Consider the following 22,882-nt stretch of genomic DNA (forward strand, 5'->3'; position numbering starts at 1 on the left):
ATCTATCTATCTATCTATCTATCTATCTATCTATCTATCTATCTATCTATCTATCTATCTATCTATCTATCTATCTATCTACATTTACATTTACATTTACATTTAGTCATTTAGCAGACGCTTTTATCCAAAGCGACTTACAAATGAGGACAAGGAAGCAATTTACACAACTAAGAGCAACAATGAATAAGTGCTATAAGCAAGTTTCAGGTCTGTAAAGTCTAAGAAGGGAAGTATTAGTAGTATTAGTTTTTTTTTTTTGTACAGTTAGTGTGATATTCAGAGAGGCAATTACAGATTAGGAAGTGAAGTGGAGACTAAATAGTTGAGTTTTTAGTCGTTTCTTGAAAGTAGCGAGTGACTCTGCTGTTCTGATGCAGTTAGGGAGTTCATTCCACCAACTGGGCAGATTGAGCGCGAGCGTGAGCGAAAGTGATTTTTTCCCTCTTTGGGATGGAACCACGAGGCGACGTTCATTCACAGAACGCAAGTTTCTGGAGGGTACATAGATCTGCAGAAGTGAGAGCAGATAAGAAGGAGCAAAGCCAGAAGTCACTTTGTAGGCAAACATCAGAGCTTTGAATTTGACGCGAGCAGCAACTGGCAGCCAGTGCAAACGGATGAGCAGCGGAGTGACATGTGCTCGTTTAGCTTCATTAAAGACCACTCGTGCTGCTGCATTCTGGAGCAGTTGAAGAGGCTTGATAGAGTTAGCTGGAAGCCCGGCTAGTAGAGAGTTGCAATAGTCCAGTCTGGAGAGAACAAGAGCTTGAACAAGGAGTTGAGCTGCATGTTCAGATAAGAACGGTCGGATCTTTCTGATGTTGTAGAGTGCGAATCTGCACGATCAAGCAGTTCTAGAGATGTGCTCAGAGAAGTTTAGTTGGTCATCAATCGTTACTCCAAGGCTTTTCACCATTTTGGATGCAGTAATGGTTGCCCCGTCCATCTGGATTGAAAAGTTATGGTGTAGAGTCGAGTTGGCAGAAACTACAAGCATTTCTGTTTTCGCGAGGTTCAGCTGAAGATGATGATCTTTCATCCAGTGTGAAATATCCAACAGGCAGGCTGAGATGCGAGCTGGAATCGAGGGATCATCATGGTGAAAAGAGAGGTATAGCTGGGTATCATCAGCATAGCAGTGGTAGGAGAATCCATGTTTCTGGATGACTGATCCTGAAGATGATGTGTAGATGGAGAAGAGAAGTGGCCCAAGAACAGAGCCTTGAGGTACCCCAGTGTTTAGATGCTGTAGGTTGTACACCTCACCCCTCCAAGACACCCTGAATGACCTGTCAGAGAGGTAAGATCTAAACCATTGTATAACAGTGCCCGCAACGCCCAGTGACTCAAGCGTAGATAGCAGGATCTGGTGGTTTACAGTGTCAAAAGCAGCTGACAAGTCCAGCAAAATGAGGACTGCTTTGAGTCTGCTTTAGCCAGTCTGAGATCCTCCACGACCGAGAGCAGGGCAGTCTCAGTTGAGTGGCCCTTCTTAAAGCCGGATTGCTTGTTGTCCATGAGATTGTTTTGAGTAAGAAAGTCCAGAACTTGATTGAACACTACTTTCTCCAGAATCTTGGCCATGAATGGAAGCAGGGATACTGGTATGTAGTTTTCAAGTAGCGTATGATCCAGGTTGGGTTTCTTTAGCAGTGGGGTTACCCTTGCCAGCTTAAATGAAGTGGGGAATAAACCAGAGTCAAGAGATGTGTTGATTATGAGAGTCAGTGTTGGTATGACTGCAGGAGAGATGGCTTGCAAGAGATGAGAGGGAATGGGATCGAGTGGACAGGTGGTTGCATGGCTAGATAGCACCAGTTTGGACACCTCAGACTCAGAGAGCTGAGAAAAAGAGGTGAGTGTGTGTGGTGTTGGTGGTGTACCTTGCGTGTTTGTTGTAGGTGCAGCAAATTGAGCACTATCTATCTATCTATCTATCTATCTATCTATCTATCTATCTATCTATCTATCTATCTATCTATCTATCTATCTATCTATCTATCTATCTATCTATCTATCTATGCATATCTATCTATCTATCTATCTATCTATCTATCTATCTATCTATCTATCTATCTATCTATCTATCTATCTATCTATCTATCTATCTATCTATCTATCTATCTATCTATCTATCTATCTATCTATCTATCTATCTATCTATCCATCCATCTATCTATCTATCCATCTTTTTGTCTCTCTCTCTCTCTCTATCTATCTATCTATCTATCTATCTATCTATCTATCTATCTATCTATCTATCTATCTATCTATCTATCTATCTATCTATCTATCTATCTATCTATCTATCTATCTATCTATCTATCTATCTATCTATCTATCTATCTATCTATCCATCCATCTTTTTTATCCCAGTCTATCTATCCATATTTTTTATCCCAGTCTATCTATCCATCTTTTTGTCCCAGTCTATCTATCCATATTTTTTATCCCAGTCTATCTATCCATATTTTTTATCCCAGTCTATCTATCCATCTTTTTTATCCCAGTCTATCTATCCATCTTTTTGTCTGTCTATCTATCTATCTATCTATCTATCTATCTATCTATCTATCTATCTATCTATCTATCTATCTATCTATCTATCTATCTATATCTATCCATCTATCCATCTATCCATCTATCTATCTATCTATCTATCTATCTATCTATCTATCTATCTATCTATCTATCTATCCATCTATCCATCTATCCATCTATCTATCTATCTATCTATCTATCCATCTTTTTTATCCCAATCTATCTATCCATCTTTTTGTCCCTATCTATCTATCTATCTATCTATCTATCTATCTATCTATCTATCTGTCTGTCTGTCTGTCTGTCTGTCTGTCTGTCTGTCTGTCTGTCTGTCTGTCCGTCCGTCCGTCCGTCCGTCCGTCCGTCCGTCCGTCCGTCCGTCCGTCCGTCCGTCCGTCCGTCCGTCCGTCCGTCCGTCCGTCCGTCCGTCCGTCCGTCCGTCCGTCCGTCCGTCCGTCCGTCCGTCCGTCCGTCCGTCCGTCCGTCCGTCCGTCCGTCCGTCCGTCCGTCCGTCCGTCCGTCCGTCCGTCCGTCCGTCCGTCCGTCCGTCCGTCCGTCCGTCCGTCCGTCCGTCCGTCCGTCCGTCCGTCCGTCCGTCCGTCCGTCCGGTCTATCATCCATCTTTTTTTAGTCCCAGAATCTCCATCCAACTTTTTTATTTAAATTGTTTTAATGAAAATGCCAAAGAACAGCTCTGAACATTATAAATGTAAATAATGGAATAAAATATTATTATTTAATAAAGATTGTGTCTTTACATCACTTTATCAATTTAATTCAAATTAAATTTCTTTCTTATTTTAAAAATGTCACCTCTACTAAGTTTCTACAAAAAATGTCAACTGTTTTGAAAATTATTAATTAACTTTTTTCTTGACCATCAAATCATATATTATACAGATTTCTGAAAGAATATTTGACACTGAGAAATGCAGCAATAATTAACTTCACAGTAATAAATAACACCACAAAACATGTAATAATATTTAAAATAATGTAACATAATAAAACATAAAATAATATTTCACAATATTATTGTTTTACTTTCAAATAAATTGAGTTTTGTTTAGCAGAAAAATCTTCAGAAACATATTCATTTAAAAATACTCCTCATTCCAAACCTCATTATTCCTCATTATTGTGAATTGCAGTGTGCACATATTGACACTCGCTCTCTCGTATTTCCTCTTAACAGCAGGGGTTTGTAATGTTTCCAGCAAAGCATCTTCACTTTTTCAACATATGAAACAACTTGTTAGATCTTCTGAAATGAGGAGGAAATAGTTTCAGGCTTCGACATGCGTGTGCAGAATTCAGATGTTAAAGCGCTCCGCGGATCATCAATCATGAAGCCCGGTCGCCTCCACACAAAGAGACTCCTGCGGGAGGAAATCTGAAATATTCACATTAAAAAAGCAGCAAACTCTCCAGAGACGTCCGACTCTCGGGCCTCAGCCAATGATGGGATGTTCTGTACACTTTAATTGGCCAATGATGACTGTAATCTCTGTATTACTGGCTCTACAGTGACTCTACCAGAGGGAAAATCTCAGAAACTCTCTGCTAAAACACACGCCGCTCTCTCTGGTGGATAAATTAGCCGCTGGAATAGAGTCTTCAAGCCTCTTTTGTGTCGACTCCTGCCATCCTGCAATAATTGCTGTATTTCTGGTGGACATTGAGCTCTCCTGTGGCTCTTTGCTCATTACACTTTCACTAGGTCTCAGATCTGAGGGATAAATTGAGATGTAGTGAGAAATCGGATTCTGATCTTCCCAACAGTGATGGCCTGAATAATTAACGCCACTATTTTTATTCTGCTTTTTCTCCCCCGCCTCATTCCTCTTTCATCAGATATCATTTACATCTGTCTTTTTACATCTGTCATCCATTTTTTGTCCCTCTCCATCCATCCATCTTTTTGTCTCAGTCTATCCATCCATTTTTTTGTCCCACTCCATCCATCCATCTTTTTTGTCCCAGTCTATATCCTTCTTTTTCATCCATCCGTACATTTTTTTGTCCCAGTCTATCCATCCATTATTTTAATCCCAGTCTATCGTCCATCTCTTTGTCCCAGTCTATTTATCCTTATTTGTCCCAGTCTATTTATCCATTATTTTAATCCCAGTCTATTTATCCTTATTTGTCCCAGTCTATTTATCCATTATTTTAATCCCAGTCTATTTATCCATTATTTTAATCCCAGTCTATTTATCCATTATTTTAATCCCAGTCTATTTATCCTTATTTGTCCCAGTCTATTTATCCATTATTTTAATCCCAGTCTATTTATCCTTATTTGTCCCAGTCTATTTATTCATTATTTTAATCCCAGTCTATTTATCCATTATTTTAATCCCAGTCTATTTATCCTTTATTTTAATCCCAGTCTATTTATCCATTATTTTAATCCCAGTCTATTTATCCTTATTTGTCCCAGTCTATTTATCCATTATTTTAATCCCAGTCTATTTATCCTTATTTGTCCCAATCTATTTATCCATTATTTTAATCCCAGTCTATTTATCCTTATTTGTCCCAGTCTATTTATTCATTATTTTAATCCCAGTCTATTTATCCTTATTTGTCCCAGTCTATTTATCCATTATTTTAATCCCAGTCTATTTATCCTTATTTGTCCCAGTCTATTTATCCATTATTTTAATCCCAGTCTATTTATCCTTATTTGTCCCAGTCTATTTATTCATTATTTTAATCCCAGTCTATTTATCTTTTATTTTAATCCCAGTCTATTTATCCTTTATTTTAATCCCAGTCTATTTATCCTTTATTTTAATCCCAGTCTATTTATCTTTTATTTTAATCCCAGTCTATTTATCTTTTATTTTAATCCCAGTCTATTTATCCTTTATTTTAATCCCAGTCTATTTATCCATCTTTTTTGTCCCAGTCTATTTATCCTTTTTTGTTCTTGTCTATCTATCTATATTTTGTCCGAATTCATCATCCTTTTTTGTCGCAGCCTGTCCATCCATTATTTTAGCCCCAGTCTATTTATCTATCTTTTTTGTTTCAGTCTATCCTTTTAATTCTAGTCTATCCATCCATATTTTTTAATACTATTTTATCCATCCAGCCATCCATCATTTTTAATCCTGGTCTATTTCTCCTTTTGTTTTGTCCCAGTCTATCCATCAATCTTTTTGTCCCAGTCTGTCCATCCATAAATCTTAATCCCAGTCTACCCATTTATCTTTTTGTGTCAGTCTGTTAATCCCTTTTTTGTCCCAGTCTGTTCATCCATCTTTTTATCCCAGTCTATTTATCCCTTTGTGTTTGTCCCAGTCTATCCATTTATCTTCATTTTTTTTGTCCTTGTCTATCCATCTATATTTTGTGTCCCAATCTATAATCCCTATTTTGTCCCAGTCTATCCATCCATTATTTTAATCCCATTCTATCCATCCATCTTTTTTGTCCCAGTCTATCCGTCCATCTTTTTTGTTCAAGACTATCTATTAATTTTTGTCCCAGTCTATTCATACATCAATTTTAATCCTAATTTATCCATCCATCATTTTTAATCCCAGTCTATCCATACATCTTTTTTCTAGTCTATCTATATACAGTTGAAGTCAGAATTATTCGCCCCCCTTATGTTTTTTTTTCTTTTCTTTTTTTAAATATTTCCTAAATGATGTTTAACAGAGGAAGGAAATGTTTACAGTATGTCTGATAATATTTGTTCTTCTGGAGAAAGTCTGATTTGTTTTATTTCGGCTAGAATAAAAGCAGTTTTGAATTTTTTAAACACCATTTTAAGCTCAATATAAGTCCCAAACCATCGTTATACAATAACTTGGCTAATTACCCTAACCTGCCTAATTACCCTAATTACCCTAGTGAAGCCTTTAAATGTCACTTTAAGCTGTATAGAAGTGTCTTGAAGAATATCAGTACAGAATAAAATATTATTTACTGTCATGGCAAATATAAAATAAATCAGTTATTAGAAACGAGTTATTAAAAATATTAGGGTTAGAAATGTGTCAAAAAAAAGCTTCTCCCTGTTAAACAGAAATTGGGGAAAAAATAAACAGGGGGTGAATAATTCTGACTTCAACTGTATATTATTTTTGTCTTAAAAAATTGCAATCTGAATTGAATAATTGCCATAAATTATGCCACTCTATTTATTCTCCTTTTTTTCTCCCTCCTCCTTTAATCAGATACCATTTCCTAGTCTTCAACGCTTCTCTGCTGTACTTCCAAGCGGTCCGGCGGTTCCTGAGGCCCGGTCAGCGGCATCTCCTGGTGAATTCACTCTCGCAGGTTCTCAAGGCTCTGGAGGAGGTTCAGGATCCGGATCACGCATGGAGAGCTGAGCTGATGCTGTGGGTTTTGCACTTTTGTACTCATCATAGTCATTTTACTTTCTAATTACCCTAACTTGCCAAATTAACATAAGTGTGAATAACATAACCACTCTTACTAGTGAAGTAAAATCACTGTCTATTGAGACAGTCCCGTTTCCTTTTCTTCCATGTGTTCAGAATAATGAGAATACTTCCATCCCGTTACAGTATGGTCTTGCCATCACTTTTCTGCCACAGTGGCATCGGTCTGATTGAGAAAGGATGATTAAATCCGCAAATGCTCATTAACTACCAGCACTTAAACTGAGAAAACTGTCCAGCGATGGATTGTCAGTGTGTTTAAAGTCAACTATACATCCGTATGATATGATCACACCCTTTTATGCCTATTTTATTATACGCTTGTAACCCTGAAGCACAATGAAAGCTCTAATAAAAGTTTAAAGAGGCTTGTCAATGATTTTAAATTGAGTCTGGATCTTTGCCTTGACTTTAGACTTTGATGCATTGTGAATTGAAGCAGAGGCCGTCTGGATGCATCTGACTGAATGGAGGCTCATATATCATGTTTTTGTGTATTCAGACATCTGGTTGAATGTTTGCTGGATGCTGGGAAGAGGACAGAAGCTGCTGACATGGCGAAGGTCACCTACCAGTTTATAGATGCACATAACCCAGAGCTGCGTCCCAGGATCGTCTCCATACTGGTAAATCTTTCCCCATCACAGGACACTTGCATATGTTAATAGACTCTTTTCACATTTCCGGGTTTCTCAGTAGTAGAAGGGTGTCATAATTGGGTAAACTTGGGCTTGAGTGGTATCTAGAGAACTGTCAAACCTCCTCCCTGTTTTACCTTGGTAAACTGTATTACTGTGCATGATTAAAAAATGATGACGTAAGGCTCAGACAGTGTCACCAAACGCGTGGTGAGCGCCTAAACCATACAGACACTTAATGCCACATATGTGACCTAAGGTTCGAGGTACTTCCATCTCTTGCAGTAACCTCTTGCACAATTTGCAAATGGCCTTATGCTTATTTACCGCCTCTCCCTTCATGTTCGGTCGCAACCCGAAATACTGCAAAATTAGTCTATTTTGAGACTAGGTCATTTGGTGTTCAACTCGCCATCTATCCCCACCTCTCTCTTTCTCATCCACACTGTACCGTGATGACAACCACAATAAATAAACTAAATTTAATATTGAATCATTGTCTCCTATACAAGTGCATTGTTTTTATGATGGTATAACGGTATTGAAACTGATATCTTTGCTGTTTTTAGATCCTGTGGTATACCAAATAACTGTATTACCACCCAGGCCTAGAGTACAGTGAATAATAATTAAATTAAAATTATAATAATAATACAACTCTATAATAAAATTGCTGAAATAATAAAAAAACTGAATGGTGTTATCAAGACTTTCAGAAAGAGGAATAATTTGTGAGAAACTGATGACGGCAGCAAGAGGAGAGAATAATGTCAGATTTACTCTCCGCCCCATAGACCCTGCATTAGAAACAACTTGCAGGGCTCGAAATTACGACTATTTTGGTTGCATATGCGCCCAAAAACTAATCTATGCGACCTTATAATATATATGGGAGCATTAGTGCGACTGCAGATAATGGCTGTAGTGCGATCTGTTTTGATTTTTTCTAAAAACGTGCTGAATCGCTCTTCCCTGCCGCTATATTGGTTCATATTAGCTGTCAATCACAAGGTATTCCGCTGTCAGATGACAGGGAGCTTTTATGACCACGGGAAATGCAAACTAAAGTTGAGGCGCAGATGAGAGCGATCATGACACGTGGTGAATATTAATCCGCCAGCTGAGATTAATCGAGTACATGCTTTTCGGAGAAGGCTCCCGAATCGTTGCATTCACTGCGTGTTCAGCGCAAATGTCCAGTAAAAGTCAAAAGTAATGCTGTACATATCATCGCCTTTACTAAGTTTACACTGAAACTGCGTTTCATAACAAACAGCGATATTGCGCCGGTGGTCATCGCAAGTATCCTGCTCAACTTGCTCATAAATTGGGTCGGCTGAATCTCCTGCTGTTCCACAAACACAGAAAAATGAAAATCAGCTCAGACTGAACCTTTAAATTGACACAAACTGAAACCAAAACTGAGTGATAGAAGTGAGACTTTACTTTTTTTTTGTTCTTTCTTGAGGTGTATATTATTAATATTTTTATTTAGTTGCTGATGACTGTTTTGCAGCTTTCAGCATTGAATTTAATTATTTATTATAATCTTTTGTTTGTTTTGTAGCAGAAATATTATGTATTAAACTGACATGCGTATATAAACAGCAGTACAAAATAAATATTTCTTACTGCAATGCTTCATTTTTGTTTGATGCAAACTATACAATTATTTTTCATAAAGTAAACAGAGTTTTACAGCAGATAACTCGCATTCAAGCACATTCAAGGCAGCATGATGATGAGAAATGTAATTCATTGTTAGAACTATTGTCATTTTCATCATCATTAATATTTTATAATTATTCGACATTCATTTTGAAATTATTGCACACAAATATCAATGTCATCTCAGCATTAGTTAGATAGTTGTTTCTGGGTTTTGTTAGTCCTAATTGATGCTGTTTTAAAATACAGTAAATCAGTGCTCATTCATTTTTGGTGGACGCTCCTAAATTGTTTTCTGGTGTTCCTAAATTTTTGAAGTTGGGAGCACTGGTGCTACCAAATGAAAAAGTTAGTTTTGAGCCCTGACTTGCATAAGGGGTATTTTTCTTTTTTTTTAATTTAACACAAAGATGATATAATATACATAAGTGCATAAAAATGTTCAAACGCTTTAAAAAATCGGAATGATAAAAAACTTTTAATGATTTAAGATCGGGCTGGGCGATATGGGCAAAAAATCATATCTCAGTATTTTTAGGAGGAATGATAGTATGCAATATATATCCAGTATTTTTCCTGTAAATGGTTACTTGAGAGTTAAAGCCTTTATTAAAACTTTATTAAACATTTTTTGAGCAAAATATAATTCAAACACCAGGGTTTCCCTCTCTGTTTACAACAAAACAGATGCACAAAATCTTTGATGAATGAAATACAGCACAGTGTTTTCTCCTGCTTAACACTATAGACAGCTCTACAGTGCTGCTGTGCAAATAACAAAGTAAACAGAAGCATAGAAACACAGCTATATTGGCAGAGCAAAGGAACACACTTAAACAGTACCACAACAAACAGCATTGTAGGATATACAGTTGAAGTCAGAATTATTAGCCCCCCTGAATTAGCAGCGCCCCTGTTTATTTTTTTTTCCCAATTTCTGTTCTGTTCTGGGAGGATTGTTTCAGCACATTTCTAAGCATAATAGTTTTAAAAACTTATTTCTAATAACGGATTTATTTTATCTTTTCCATGATGACAGTAAATAATATTTGACTAGATATTTTTCAAGACACTTCTATACAGCTTAAAGTGACATTAAAAGGCTTAACTAGGTTAATAAGGTGAACTAGGCAGGTTAGGGTCATTAGTCAAGTTAATTTATAGCGATGGTTTGTTCTGTAGATTATCGAAAAAAAAATTAGGTTAAAGGGGCTAATAATTTTGTCCCAAAATTTTTTTTTTTTTAATTAATAACTGCTTTTATTCTAGCCGAAATAAAACAAATAAGACTTTCTCCAGAAGAAAAAATATTATCAGACACACTGTGAACATTTCATTGCTCTGTTAAACATCATTTGGGAAATATTTAAAAAAGAAAATAAAAAGCAAAAGGGGGCGAATAATTCTGACTTCAACTGTAAATGAACCACACTGAATGTAAATTGTGTGTGTGTGTGAGAGAGAGAGAGAGAAAATGTGTGTATGGGTGTTTCCCAGTACTGGGTTGCAGCTGGAAGGCATCCGCTGCGTAAAACATATGCTGGAATAGTTGGCGGTTGATTCCAATGTGGTGACCCCTGATGAATAAAGGGACTATCTAAAGGAAAATGTATTTTATTTGTAGTATTTAATAATAGTATAATAATATGGTACCCTAATAGTGTTTGTATAAACTTTGTATTATTTTTTCTTTTATTTAGCTTAAGGTTTCTCTGCATAATTCGGTCTGCTAATGATATGAGTCTGGTTGTGAACTCTAAATGTAGTTTCCATCTTGTGCTGTTTCCTCTGCAGGTTCGACACAACCTCATGGATGTCTCTAAGATGTTGAAGGATGAAAACCCACAACTGCTCGTGATCCACAAGATCCAAAAGCTCAAACAGTAAGGAGGGTTTCATTACATTCAAACACAAACACTCTGCTTACTTTTGTTTTTGTTTATACCAAAGAGCTTAGAATGACCAAGAGGCGACAATCTATAGAACGTTCCATTGCAGCAGCCCCGGATTCCGCCATTTTGGAGTGAAAGCGATCGGCTGTCCATTGGATCTTATTGCTGTCGTGATAGCATGCAGCAGCTTTGTTTTTCATTTATGTATTTAAAAAGCTGAGATACAACCTGAAATACGACAATACAACACTAACTATCCCAATCATCAGCACTTTTAATAGTTTGTTTTACAGAATTATAATATGCTGTTGTTCTATTGGAGTTTTCAAAATTACTCTAGAGTGTGGCCTCTTGGTGATTCTATGCTCTTGTTTACACTCTATTTTAAACTACCGATATAGCGGCTTATGTTTATTTTTATGACACAGCAGCTTTTGCTTCTGCAGAATTGTTTATTTTAAAACAATTGTTGTTATGTTCTGATTTGTTGTCGGGAGCAGCTGCTGTTGGCTCTAGGCTGGATGCTCTCCTTTAATATGGTATATATCAAAGCATGCTAACAGGACTTTTAATCTGCCAGTAACCTGGGTTAATCGGTGAACTGTATGCCAATGCTAAATCGTTGCGTTTAGGTTCTGTTTTCTTTAAAAATCAGAGATCTCCACTGGCTGAGTGATATCCGATATAAAGTGGGTCTCAGATTGTACAAGAAGCACTGCATTAAACTACATTCCCCTCCACAACCCCCCCTCCCTTGTATTTATAATAAGAGCATTTATTTTACCCCAGTATATTCAATGGAGCTTCTGCGCATGAAGGGCGCATGTGAGTAAATGGCTTTCTGTCTCGTTTTACGCTTGAGCAACTACATGAATGCCAGAGTCTGTTTAACTGATTAAATTTTAATTACATTTTAACATCCATGCTGTAAAAGGAACCGTATAAAATGGAAAAAAAACAGATCACCGGAAGTTTATCAGTATGGGAACAACACTAGCTCTGCATATACCCTATTGAAAGCATTAGATTAAAAAATAAATAAATAAATAAAATAAATAAAATAAATAATAATATTAATATATATATATATATATATATATATATATATATATATATATATATATATATATATATATATATATATACTACAGCTTAATTATGTATAATAGTTTTTATTTTATTAATATTAGAAAATAGGAATATTAATTGTATGTATGATTTAATAATATATTTATACAATAATACATGGGATAAGCAAAATAATCTTATTCTTGTTTTGAAATAATATTATTTCACGTACACCATTGGTATATTACTTTTTTCTGTTTTAAATAAAAACTCACCTAATTGAATCATGACAATTATGTTTATGATGGATTTATGACAAGTTGTGTTGTCATGACAAAGAGAAAACGGGTTGTGATGTATAAGTCAAGTTCTCATAACAAACAATAGCCCCTTTCACACAGTGATACCAGTAAATATATGGAAAATTTACAGAACGACTTTACCAGTAAATTTAAAAAAGTGCTGTTCACACAGGCGAGGACGTTACGGAATTTTTCACACATCCATTCCAAAATAGCGGTAAATTCTGACGTCATAAACCAGAAATTACCTCTAAATGGCTGCGCTTGTATTTGTAAACATTTGACTACATCACAAACTCTGTGGATGATCAGTATTGTGAACAACTTCGATAAAAACACATAGAGAAACACTTTCACATGTCGAGATGTACATGATATGTGTGTGTGCTGGTGCTCACGTGCTGTTTCACGGGCACACGCAAAACTTGAAGGTAAACAAACAGCGGCTTATCATAAGCATCTTATCGATAATTATTTACACGGTTGGCATTAAGATGAACACATAATCGTTATCTGACTAACATCTAGCAGCTAAATGTGTCTGGGAAAATATTCAAAGGCTTTTATTCTCATAAACCGTGCGAACGTGAATGTTTCTGACTGTTCTGATTGGCTAAAGCAGACGTCTCACGTCAGCACGTTCTAGACGTGCACGCGCTCTTTCCGGCAATCTTCCTTCTGCGTTCACACAGTGCAGCGTTCCGGCAAATTACCGGTAATCTTACAACTTCTCTTGCCGGAAAATAGCCAGAACGAATTTACCGGTGTTTTCAAAAAGGGCCTTTTCACACATACACACCTTTCCAGAAAATTGCCTGTAATAATCCGGAAAGGTGTGTATGTGTGAAAGGGGCTATTGTCATCATTGCATTTAAAATGCCACAACTGAACGAATGACACTTAATGACAGTCATAAGCATGAATAAAATCTCTTTTACATTCATGAGATGTTATATTATGATTATAAAGGTTTCATGACAGTCTCATGAGCACCCCTTCAAGTAAAGTGTTGTCGGTATTCAGGGGATTGGATTTATATCTGCGTCCAATGTGTTTAGTTTACACCTGTGGTTTTCACTATGGTTTAGCTGTCTGATTTGAAAAGCACATGAAGTGAGCAGGTGTGAACAGTCGACTGCTATAAAATACATGATACACGGTGTGTTATTGCCTTCAAGGACACCCGTGTCTTCACAGATGGAAACCGTAAATCTGAAAAGCCACACATCTAAATGTAAAGAGGGCCGAGCGTTTACACACTGAAGATTTATTTAATGCATCTTATATTCACAACATCTTCAGGCTGACAAATCCAGGATTCTTGAAGATGCGTAGGCAAAGGCTCCTGGTTTTATTCGTACTTTTCCTGTCCTGAGGTCTGCCTTCAAGGGCACTGCATGTCAGTTTGACATTGGCGTCTGCTGGGACTGCTGTCTCGACTGTTTTTTAGCCACAGACAGCATCAGTCCACGTCTCAGACTCTTTTAAGACTACAGTGCTGAAAATATTCTCAAGAAGACCACTTTGATCCATAGCAGAGGATGTCAATTTTAGGAATAGACATTTACTCTTTATAAAACCACCATGGTCTATTTTCAGATTTCAGTGTTGGTAACACTTTTACTTAAAAAGGGCACCTATTATGCAAAATTAACTTTTGAAAGCTGTATTTTGGACACAACACAACATCTTTATCTGGATAAGAAAAAGGATAGAAATATACAAATGGAAAGTAATTCTTTATAAAACTGTGTTGGTCTGGATTTTTAAAACATCTATTTCCTGCTTACATTTGAGCTCTATTGAGCACTTTCTTAAACAGCGCTGATTTGCCATTGTGTTCACCTGCTCAACAGAAATTACTGTGATTGGCTGTGAAGGTTCACCAAACTCACCTCTGTTGACTGATTGTAACCACAGATACACTGGAGTGTTTTAAAGTCATGTTGATCAGCTGGTTCTTCTATAAGCTGACAAATGAACAATCTGCTGATGAATCAAGGCTTTAAAGGGCACCTATGGTGAAAAATCTACTTTTCAAGCTGTTTGGACAGACATGTGTATATATATATATAGTGTATAGACCATCATATTGGGCTGATATAAACACACCCAGTCCTTTTTTCTCAATTTAACAATGTAAAAACGGTGGACCAATTGGAGCAGTTCTCAGATCGACTGCAACTTGATGTATGAGTGCCGCCCCCCCGCCCACCGAATTGATTGACAGCTGAGCGCATTAACATGTTCCGGTAGTCACGTGTATAATCATGTCAACAAGAGCAGACGTGCACAAAGCAACCGGGAATAAAAGGTCTGTCCAGTTTGCTAGGATCTTTAATCATCATCAAACGTGATCAAGAAGAGTGAATTTCACAAGTTTAAAATGTTTTAAATCAGTGCACGTGTGTGATGATGTACAGCGATTTACTTCAGCTTTACTTCAGCAGCACAGCTGTGTGTCACTACAATTATAAAGGGAGACGCTTCAATCCCGTTTTGTGGACGTTAAATCAGGTTTATTTTCTATATTAACATAACAGATATCCACACAGCAGTGGAGGTTAACCTGTATCCTGACACATATGCGTGCAGAAACAGTGCAAAGCTAAGCGCGGTCTGTCTGTCTGTCTGTCTGTCTGTCTGTCTGTCTGTCTGTCTGTCTGTCTGTCTGTCTGTCTGTGTGTGTGTGTGTGTGTGTGTGTGTGTGTGTGTGTGCGTGTGTGTGTGTGTGTGTGTGTGTGTGTGTGTGTGTGTGTGCGTGTGTGTGTGCTGCGGTGTGTGCGTGCTGCGGTGCGTGTGCTGGGGTGTGTGTGTACGTGTGCGCGTGTGCGTGTTTGTGTGCGCATGAACTTTGTAACGATATGCAACTGCACAACAAATACTCATTGGTAAAGTTCTTACTGTAGTATTTCTCCCAAACGCTATATGAAAACTTTTTCCTTTAAGTCTGTCTGTTGACTGATGCAGCCGAGGGAGGAGATTAAGATATGCAGAAAGGCACGTAGAAACAGTAGGCAAGGTAGACTCGCCTTAAAGGCGCAGTACGACAAAACGGCCCCCTGGTGGAAAAATGTATAAAACAGGATCTTGTAAAAGGTATAATGAAAAATCTGATGGGTGTTTTGAGCTGAAACTTTACATACACATTCTTGAGACGCAAAACACTTATATTAAATCTGAAAAAAGGGGTAACCTATTTCCCCTTTAAAACACTCCAGTGTCCCTGTATCTGTGTTTAGACTCAGCAAACAGTGGTGAGTTTGGTGAACTGATGACCTTAACGGCCAATGTACCAATAATAGATAAATTATCGGGCCTTATGGGTAGAAATTAGGTCATTTTTATTTCATCGGTAATAACATCTAAAATATCAGTTTAGAATAGATGGTTCTCTTCTTTAATTTCTAATTGAAATTATTGGATGCTCCAATCAATCGGCTAGAGATCAGTATTGGCTGATGATCACATTTTATGTCTTGATCGGTACTTGCCAGTCTGGCCGATCTCATTAACCGATTGCAAGTGTTTGGGTATGATTTTACAATGGTTCACATGCAAAGGAGATGTATGCGCACACCCGGCAGTGCTATGTTATATTTATATTAATGATACGTTATTAATGAATCAGCGATGATGACCTGAGGTCAACATATTCATATCTAACAGAATAAGTAATATGATTAAATCCACTCAACCTGGATTTTACAGTGAATCACAGTACATCAGGGTCTCAAATATTCTCTTTTGTATAAACAAGGGTTTATTTGTTCTGCATTTCAGCCGTGTGCTTTTGAATGAAACTGAACGCGACCTAAACAGAAATGGGCAGAGCTGTAGTATATACTAAAACAGAATTATTAGACCAATTTGCAGTCACTGTGAGTTAGAAAAAGACCAAGTTTAATCGTGTTTGATAGCTAGGCACACTATTAAAAAAATTCTAATTGTTATCTTGTTTTAACTTGGAGCCAGAAAGTAAATTTTATAGACGGCTAATTAGGCTAACTTGTCAATGCAAACTAATGTTAAATGTTCACTAAGCTGGAAAAAAAAGTCTTTTGCGGGCTTTGCAGAGGGCACATAATGATGGCGTTTGATTGGCTGATGGAGTTGCTGTCCCTTGGTCACTAAAAAAAGGTTGGTCCCAGGACAACTAGCACTTGGCAAAATCAGGACGTGCCATCGTAGATGTATAGATGTCATTGTTTGAGATGCCTTTATGACAACTTGCCATAAACATGACCGTCATCGTAGTTCCCAGCCATTTCAGCCTAGAAAAGACCAACTTTTCATTTTTTCTTTGGTTTAATACACGATGTAATGACAGAAGTGTCAAGCTTTAAATAGGAAGATGATTAAAACTGTTGTAATTTTTGAGTGAGATGCTAATGGTCTAATCTGATTCAATGATCTATGCTAAGCTAAGCTAAAAATGCTCCCGCCAGACCCAGAGATTGGCTGAATATATTATTAAATGCTAACACTCAACTATTTGTATAACTCTAGGAGAGCTGTAAAATGAGAATATTTGTGTTCCTGTAAGATAGCACCTTCTACAGCATGTTTAATCCAGTGTGTTTTGGGCACCAGTGTTTTTTATTATGCCTGCAGGGTTTCATATCACAAAAAGGCTAATAATACTTGTACAAATCTTTTGAAGTTCACACGTCATCTATTAAGTGAAGTTTATTTATAAACCAGTTTGGAGAGGATCACGTGCTTATGATTGTTCACAGCTGATCCAACTTTAGCTAATAACTGATTATCCAATCAGACGATCCTTAACTCACTAAAAATAACCAGATTTTTCTCATCTCAATATCTTCGTCTTGAAGAAACCCCCCCACCCAATCCTACTTTCTCTTCTCTCAAACGGGTGTCACGGTGGCCAGTGATTAGCGCTGTTGCCTCACAGCAACAATGCCCCTGGTTTAATTCCTTATCAGCCAGACGGCATTTCTGTGCAGAGTTTGCTCGTTCTCCCCGTGGTCGCGTGGGTTTTTCCCGGGTCCTCCGGTTTCCTCCCACAGTTCAAAAACAAGCACTCTAAACAATTAATCTAAATACTTTAGCTAAACTCTGAGTACACCTTTCAGCATCCATATCTGACACTTAGCTACAACAAGCAAGAGGGGGAGTCATCGAGATCTACCTGAGCTCAAACTCCCCTCTTGCCTTGCAACGGGAGGGAGCCCAGGGCTCGAGGATCTTATAAGCTCAGGGCTCTCTCCTGGGACAGCACTGGGACCAAACTAGCTTTATTATCAATCATCAGCCTAGTGTGAACTCTTTAAATTGTTGAGCGGTGCGCTTCTCTGCTTGCTCTTCACAGTATGGTTGATGTCAGTGAGATAAAGAGAGAGGATGGAGAGAACGCTCTGATGGAGATCCTCCAGCTCCTCATCCAGACACCAAAACACAGAGCATCCGTCAGCCACAGCTCCAGTGCTTCATCCGTCAGCCGCAGATCTGCTGCTTCACCCAACATCAGCCCAAGAGGATCTGCCACTCCACCTGTCAGCCCCAAAGAATCCACTACTCCACCATTAACCCCCAAAATATCCACTACTCCGCCCGAAGCTCCTAAAGGATCAACTACTCCTCCCATCAGCACCAGAGGATCCACTACTCTACCCATTGTGACCCCTAAAGTATCAACCACTCCACCCTTAACCCCTAAAGGATCCACTACTCCACATTTAACCCCTAAAGGATCCACTACTCCACCCATAACCCTTAAAAGATCCACTACTCCACCCATAACCCCTAAAGAATCTCCTACTCCACCTGTTTTGAGCCCCAGAGGATCCGCTACTTCAATCGTCAGCTCCAGAGCATCCATCAGCTCCAGTCTGGACCACAGCTCCTCCATCCCACTGAGTGACAGGTGTGTTTATTCATCATCTCTCAGTTTTGCTCTTCTTACTAATGCCTTATTTTTAAAACCGCTTTATCACTATTGTGCCGAATGGTTCTGTTTGCTTAAGAGCCCCTATTATGCATTTTAAAAGGTCATATTTTGGTTTTGAGGGTCTCCAATATCAGGCTGATCTGTATGCAAGGTCAAAAACACTTTCATTGTCTTATAATATGCATTTATGTTTACTTAATTATCCCAGCGACTCCCATATGATTCATTCAGCGATTCATATGTTCCCAAACCCCTCCCTAATGCGATGCTAATCTGTGCTGATTGGTCCGATGACCCAGTCTGTTGTGATTGGTCAACTGCGTTCAGCACAGAGAGAAACACCCACCACGGCTTATGAACAACTTTGAGGTAGTCAGAGTGCAGTGTGTATGTGTGAGCCCAATGCAGGAGTGCAGTAAAGCAGTGCAGTTAAACACCAGCATATAGCTCTGTTCTTAACCATCAGTAAAAACAGTGACACACATTCCTAATCCACACAGCGGCAAAAGCTAAACTATTTTGAAACTCGTCTGCCGCATCTGTAGGAACAGATGATGGTGGCCATAACACCGACAGATCATGAGCTCCCAAACACATTTAAATCTGTAAAGAAAGCGGCACTTGTCACGTTTTCAACTTTGATTTAGATGCGATATGAGAATATAAAGAGTTAACCTGATACACTACAAGCCGCATTGGGCGGTCACAAGTAACAAAACATACTTAAATATATAATTTGCAAGCTAGAAAAAACAAGGAGGCAGCCGTTTTAATCACACTTACTTACATTTGTGAAATGGAGGAAGAAGCTGATCCATGAACTGTGTATTGTAAAGTTCCTGTCGAGCTCTGCAAAGTCCCACACATCAGTAGTCTTTTTTTGCTCCTCCCTTTAACAAAATGGCAGATGAATCCCCGTTGTAAGAGTGTAGATTGCTGAAGCACTCATCAAATAAATGAGGGGAAGACAGCACAAGGCTAGGCTATAATGCTGAAGTATTTCTGCAATAATAATCTTCAACCAATCACTCTTCACAGCCTCTTCACATGTTTGGGTAGGGAAAATAACACTAACTTTCCCTCACACTTCAGAGCACAGCGTCTTCACCACATGATTAAGCTGGGATACAGTGTTTGTGGGTTCCTGGGTCTGCTCGCTCAGGGAATGGGTCAGGCTTGAGTCCCGTATGGACATCACATCGGCAAGGCTAAAGAATCTTTACCACAACGATTCATTCAAACTACTATGAGTTGACTCATTTATAGATGAATACATAGTTAGTAATTCACATACATAGACATAACATACATACATGTATACATAACATACATAGTTAGTAATTGAATTGAATTCATAGCCATAGCCTTAGCTGGATATTTCACTTCACTTCGACCTGTGTTACACAATGATGATCATTTTTTAAAACCCTTAGTAGGGGCTCTTTAACACTTCCAATCTGTCACGATCTGGTCCTGTCAGCACGGATACAGTTTAATGTAAACAGGCGTAATGCAAACAGCGATATGGATGATGATCAGATATTTCTGTTTTTGGGACTCCTGATATTCACTTTGATAGATGGATGGATGATGGATAGTTGAATAGATGGGTGAATTGATGGATGGGTGGATGGATGGATATGGATGGATAGTTGAATAGATGCATGTATGGATGGATGGACGGATGAATGGATAGTTAGATAGATGGATGGATGTATAGTTGAATGGATGGATGGATGGATAGTTGAATAGATGGATGGATGGCTAGTTGATTGTATGGATGGATGGATGGATGGATAGATAAATCGATGGATGGATTGATGGAGGGATGGATAGTTGAATAGATGGGTGAATGGATGGATAGTTGGATGGATGGATGGATAGATGAGTGGATGGATGGATGGATAGATTAATTGATGGATGGATTGATGGAAGGATGGATAGTTGAATAGATGGGTAAATGGATGGATAGTTGGATGGATGGATGGATAATTGAATGGATAATGGATAATGGATGGATGGATGGATGGATGGATGGATGGATAGTTGAATGGATGGATGGATGGATAGTTGAATAAATTGATGTATGGTTGGATGGATGGTTGAATAGATGAATGGATAGATAAATCGATGGATGGATGGATGGATAGTTAAATGGATGGATGGATGGATGATGGATGGATGCATGGATGGATGGATAGATAAATCGATGGATGGATGGATAGTTGAATGGATGGATGGATGGATGATGGATGGATAGTTGAATGGATGGATGGATGGATGGATAGTTGAATGGATGGATGGATGGATGATGGATGGATAGTTGAATGGATGGATGGATGGATAGTGTTTCCGCCTAGCCAGTTATAGAGAAAATCAACTTTAGTAACTTTTTTCCTCTTAAAATATGACCAATATTATCGTGAAGATATTAAAGTGTATTTTTATTAATAAAGTAGCTTTACTCTTTGAATTTAATTAAAGTTTTTTAAGTTCTCAGAGGGGGAAATGTGTTTTCTATCCTTGAGTCTTGAAATGTTAAATGCTAAATGTTTCCTAATTATTAGCCTATTCTTGTGAATCCAAATAAAAGTCTAAAATATGGTTCTGCATCAGGCTTGATCTGTGTGTGTCTCTCTGTGTGTGTGATCAGGGTTGATCTGCTGTTGGAGCTGGCGTTTCTCTCTCTGCAGCTCCAGCATCCCCAGACAGCCGTCCTCTGCCTGAAGGAGCTCAGAGAGACACAGGGACTCACGGTGAGTGCTGATGCCTTCTGGCTGAACTGGTTTAGTTTAAAGGTTCTGTGAAGTGCTGTGAAATGTGCATGATTTATTTAATGTTTAACATAATCCTAACTGAAACATGAAGAAAGTGGGCGTGGCATATAGTAGCTCCTCCTTTAAAAAAAAAAAATCAGCCAAAAGCGTTGTTTTTCTCACTGCTCTGCCAGTGAGAGTGGTTGAGCTCAAGCGCATCAAATTAAATGCAAATGAGAAGGGGGTGGGGCATGTCAGACACTAGAGAGAGTCTGATTGGTCAGAAGATTTGATGAGAAACTGAAGTATGAGGAGACGACAAAACAACTGTTGATCAATTTGTGTGATTATGCAATCTTTAGATGTTTATATTTTCCAAACATGCATTTTGTCACTGCTTTGGAGACAATAGATTATAGACATACTTAAAACTAACAGACTAATTTCACAGGACCTTTAAGTCTTAGTGATTTTTCTTTGTCAGCTTATTTCCGTTAAACAACATTTCTCAGTTGCATATTTTAACATTTTAAGTTTGTCGTCTAATATTTATACTATGTTTGGTCTTGTATTCTAGTGCACTTATCTAAGCATCAGTTTAATTGTAAAATATTCTGCTTTTTCATTTATATGCATAGAAACAATATGCATTTCTAAAGCAAAACATCAGTGTAATCTTAAACAATTGAATAAAAAAATAATTATTAGTGTTGTGTATTTTTGGAGCGTTATCAAACGTTTTTTTTTGTTAGATTAGCTTTAAATTTGACTTCAGTACAGACTAATCTAATATACATTGTGCACAAATATAATATTGTAAAGGATTGTTTTGAATTTTTTTGTATTTAAATGGTAGATTTGTTAGCGTTGTAGTCATTTATGATGAGCACTTTATACTTACCGGCCACTTTATTAGGTACACCTTACTTGTACTGGTTCAGAGGAAAGGGATGGACATGGTCAGCAGCAATACTCAGGTAGGCTGTGGCGTTGATGCTTAATTGGTACTAATGGACCCAAAGAAAATCTCCCCCACACCATTACACCACCACCACCAGCCTGAACCGCTGATACAAGGCAGGATGATCCATGCTTTCATGTTGTTGAGGCCAAATTGTGAGCCGAGCATCCGAATGTGTCAGCAGAAATGGAGACTCATCAGAGCAGCAACGTTTCTCCAATCTTCTATTGTCCAGTTTTGGTGAGTCTGTGTGAATTGTAGCCTCAGTTTCCTGTTCTTAGCTGACAGGAGCGGCACCCGGTGTGCTCTTCTGCTGCTGTAGCCCATCCGCCTCAAGGTTGGCCGTGTTGTGTGTTCAGAGATGCTCTTCTGCAGAGCTCGGTTGTAACGAGTGCTTATTTGAGTTACTGTTGCCTTTCTATCAGCTGGAACCAGTCTGGCCATTCTCCTCTGACCTCTGGCCTCATCAACAAGGCATTTGCACCCACAGAACTGCCGCTCACTGGATATTTCCTCTGTTTCTCTGTAAACCCTAGAGATGGTTGTGCGTGAAAATCCCATTAGATCAGCAGTTTCTGAAATACTGTGAGCAGCCCGTCTGGCAGCAACAACCATGCCACGTTCAAAGTCTCTTAAATCCCCTTTCTTCCCCATTCTGATGCTCACTTTAAACTGCAGCAGATCGTCTTGACCATGTCTACATGCCTAAATGCATTGA

At 38.2% G+C, this 22,882-nt stretch overlaps 1 protein-coding gene across 11 annotated transcripts in view; it reads left to right on the forward strand.

Moving 5' to 3' along the window:
* Positions 1-22,882, forward strand: part of cfap46 (cilia and flagella associated protein 46) — a 189,262-nt gene that overhangs the window by 35,645 nt on the left and 130,735 nt on the right. For all 11 annotated transcript variants that reach the window (XR_012389014.1, XR_012389013.1, XM_073920364.1 and 8 more), the window contains 5 exons: positions 6,738-6,902; positions 7,468-7,591; positions 11,066-11,154; positions 17,869-18,423; positions 21,101-21,203. Coding sequence is in view for 9 of the 11 variants with exons in the window: in XM_073920364.1 (XP_073776465.1) it covers positions 6,738-6,902; positions 7,468-7,591; positions 11,066-11,154; positions 17,869-18,423; positions 21,101-21,203 (1,036 nt within the window). In the remaining 2 variants the exon portion in view is untranslated. The remainder of the gene's footprint in view (positions 1-6,737; positions 6,903-7,467; positions 7,592-11,065; positions 11,155-17,868; positions 18,424-21,100; positions 21,204-22,882) is intronic.

The sequence above is a fragment of the Danio rerio genome, chromosome 13, assembly GCF_049306965.1.
Source record: "Danio rerio strain Tuebingen ecotype United States chromosome 13, GRCz12tu, whole genome shotgun sequence".
Taxonomy (NCBI): domain Eukaryota; kingdom Metazoa; phylum Chordata; class Actinopteri; order Cypriniformes; family Danionidae; genus Danio; species Danio rerio.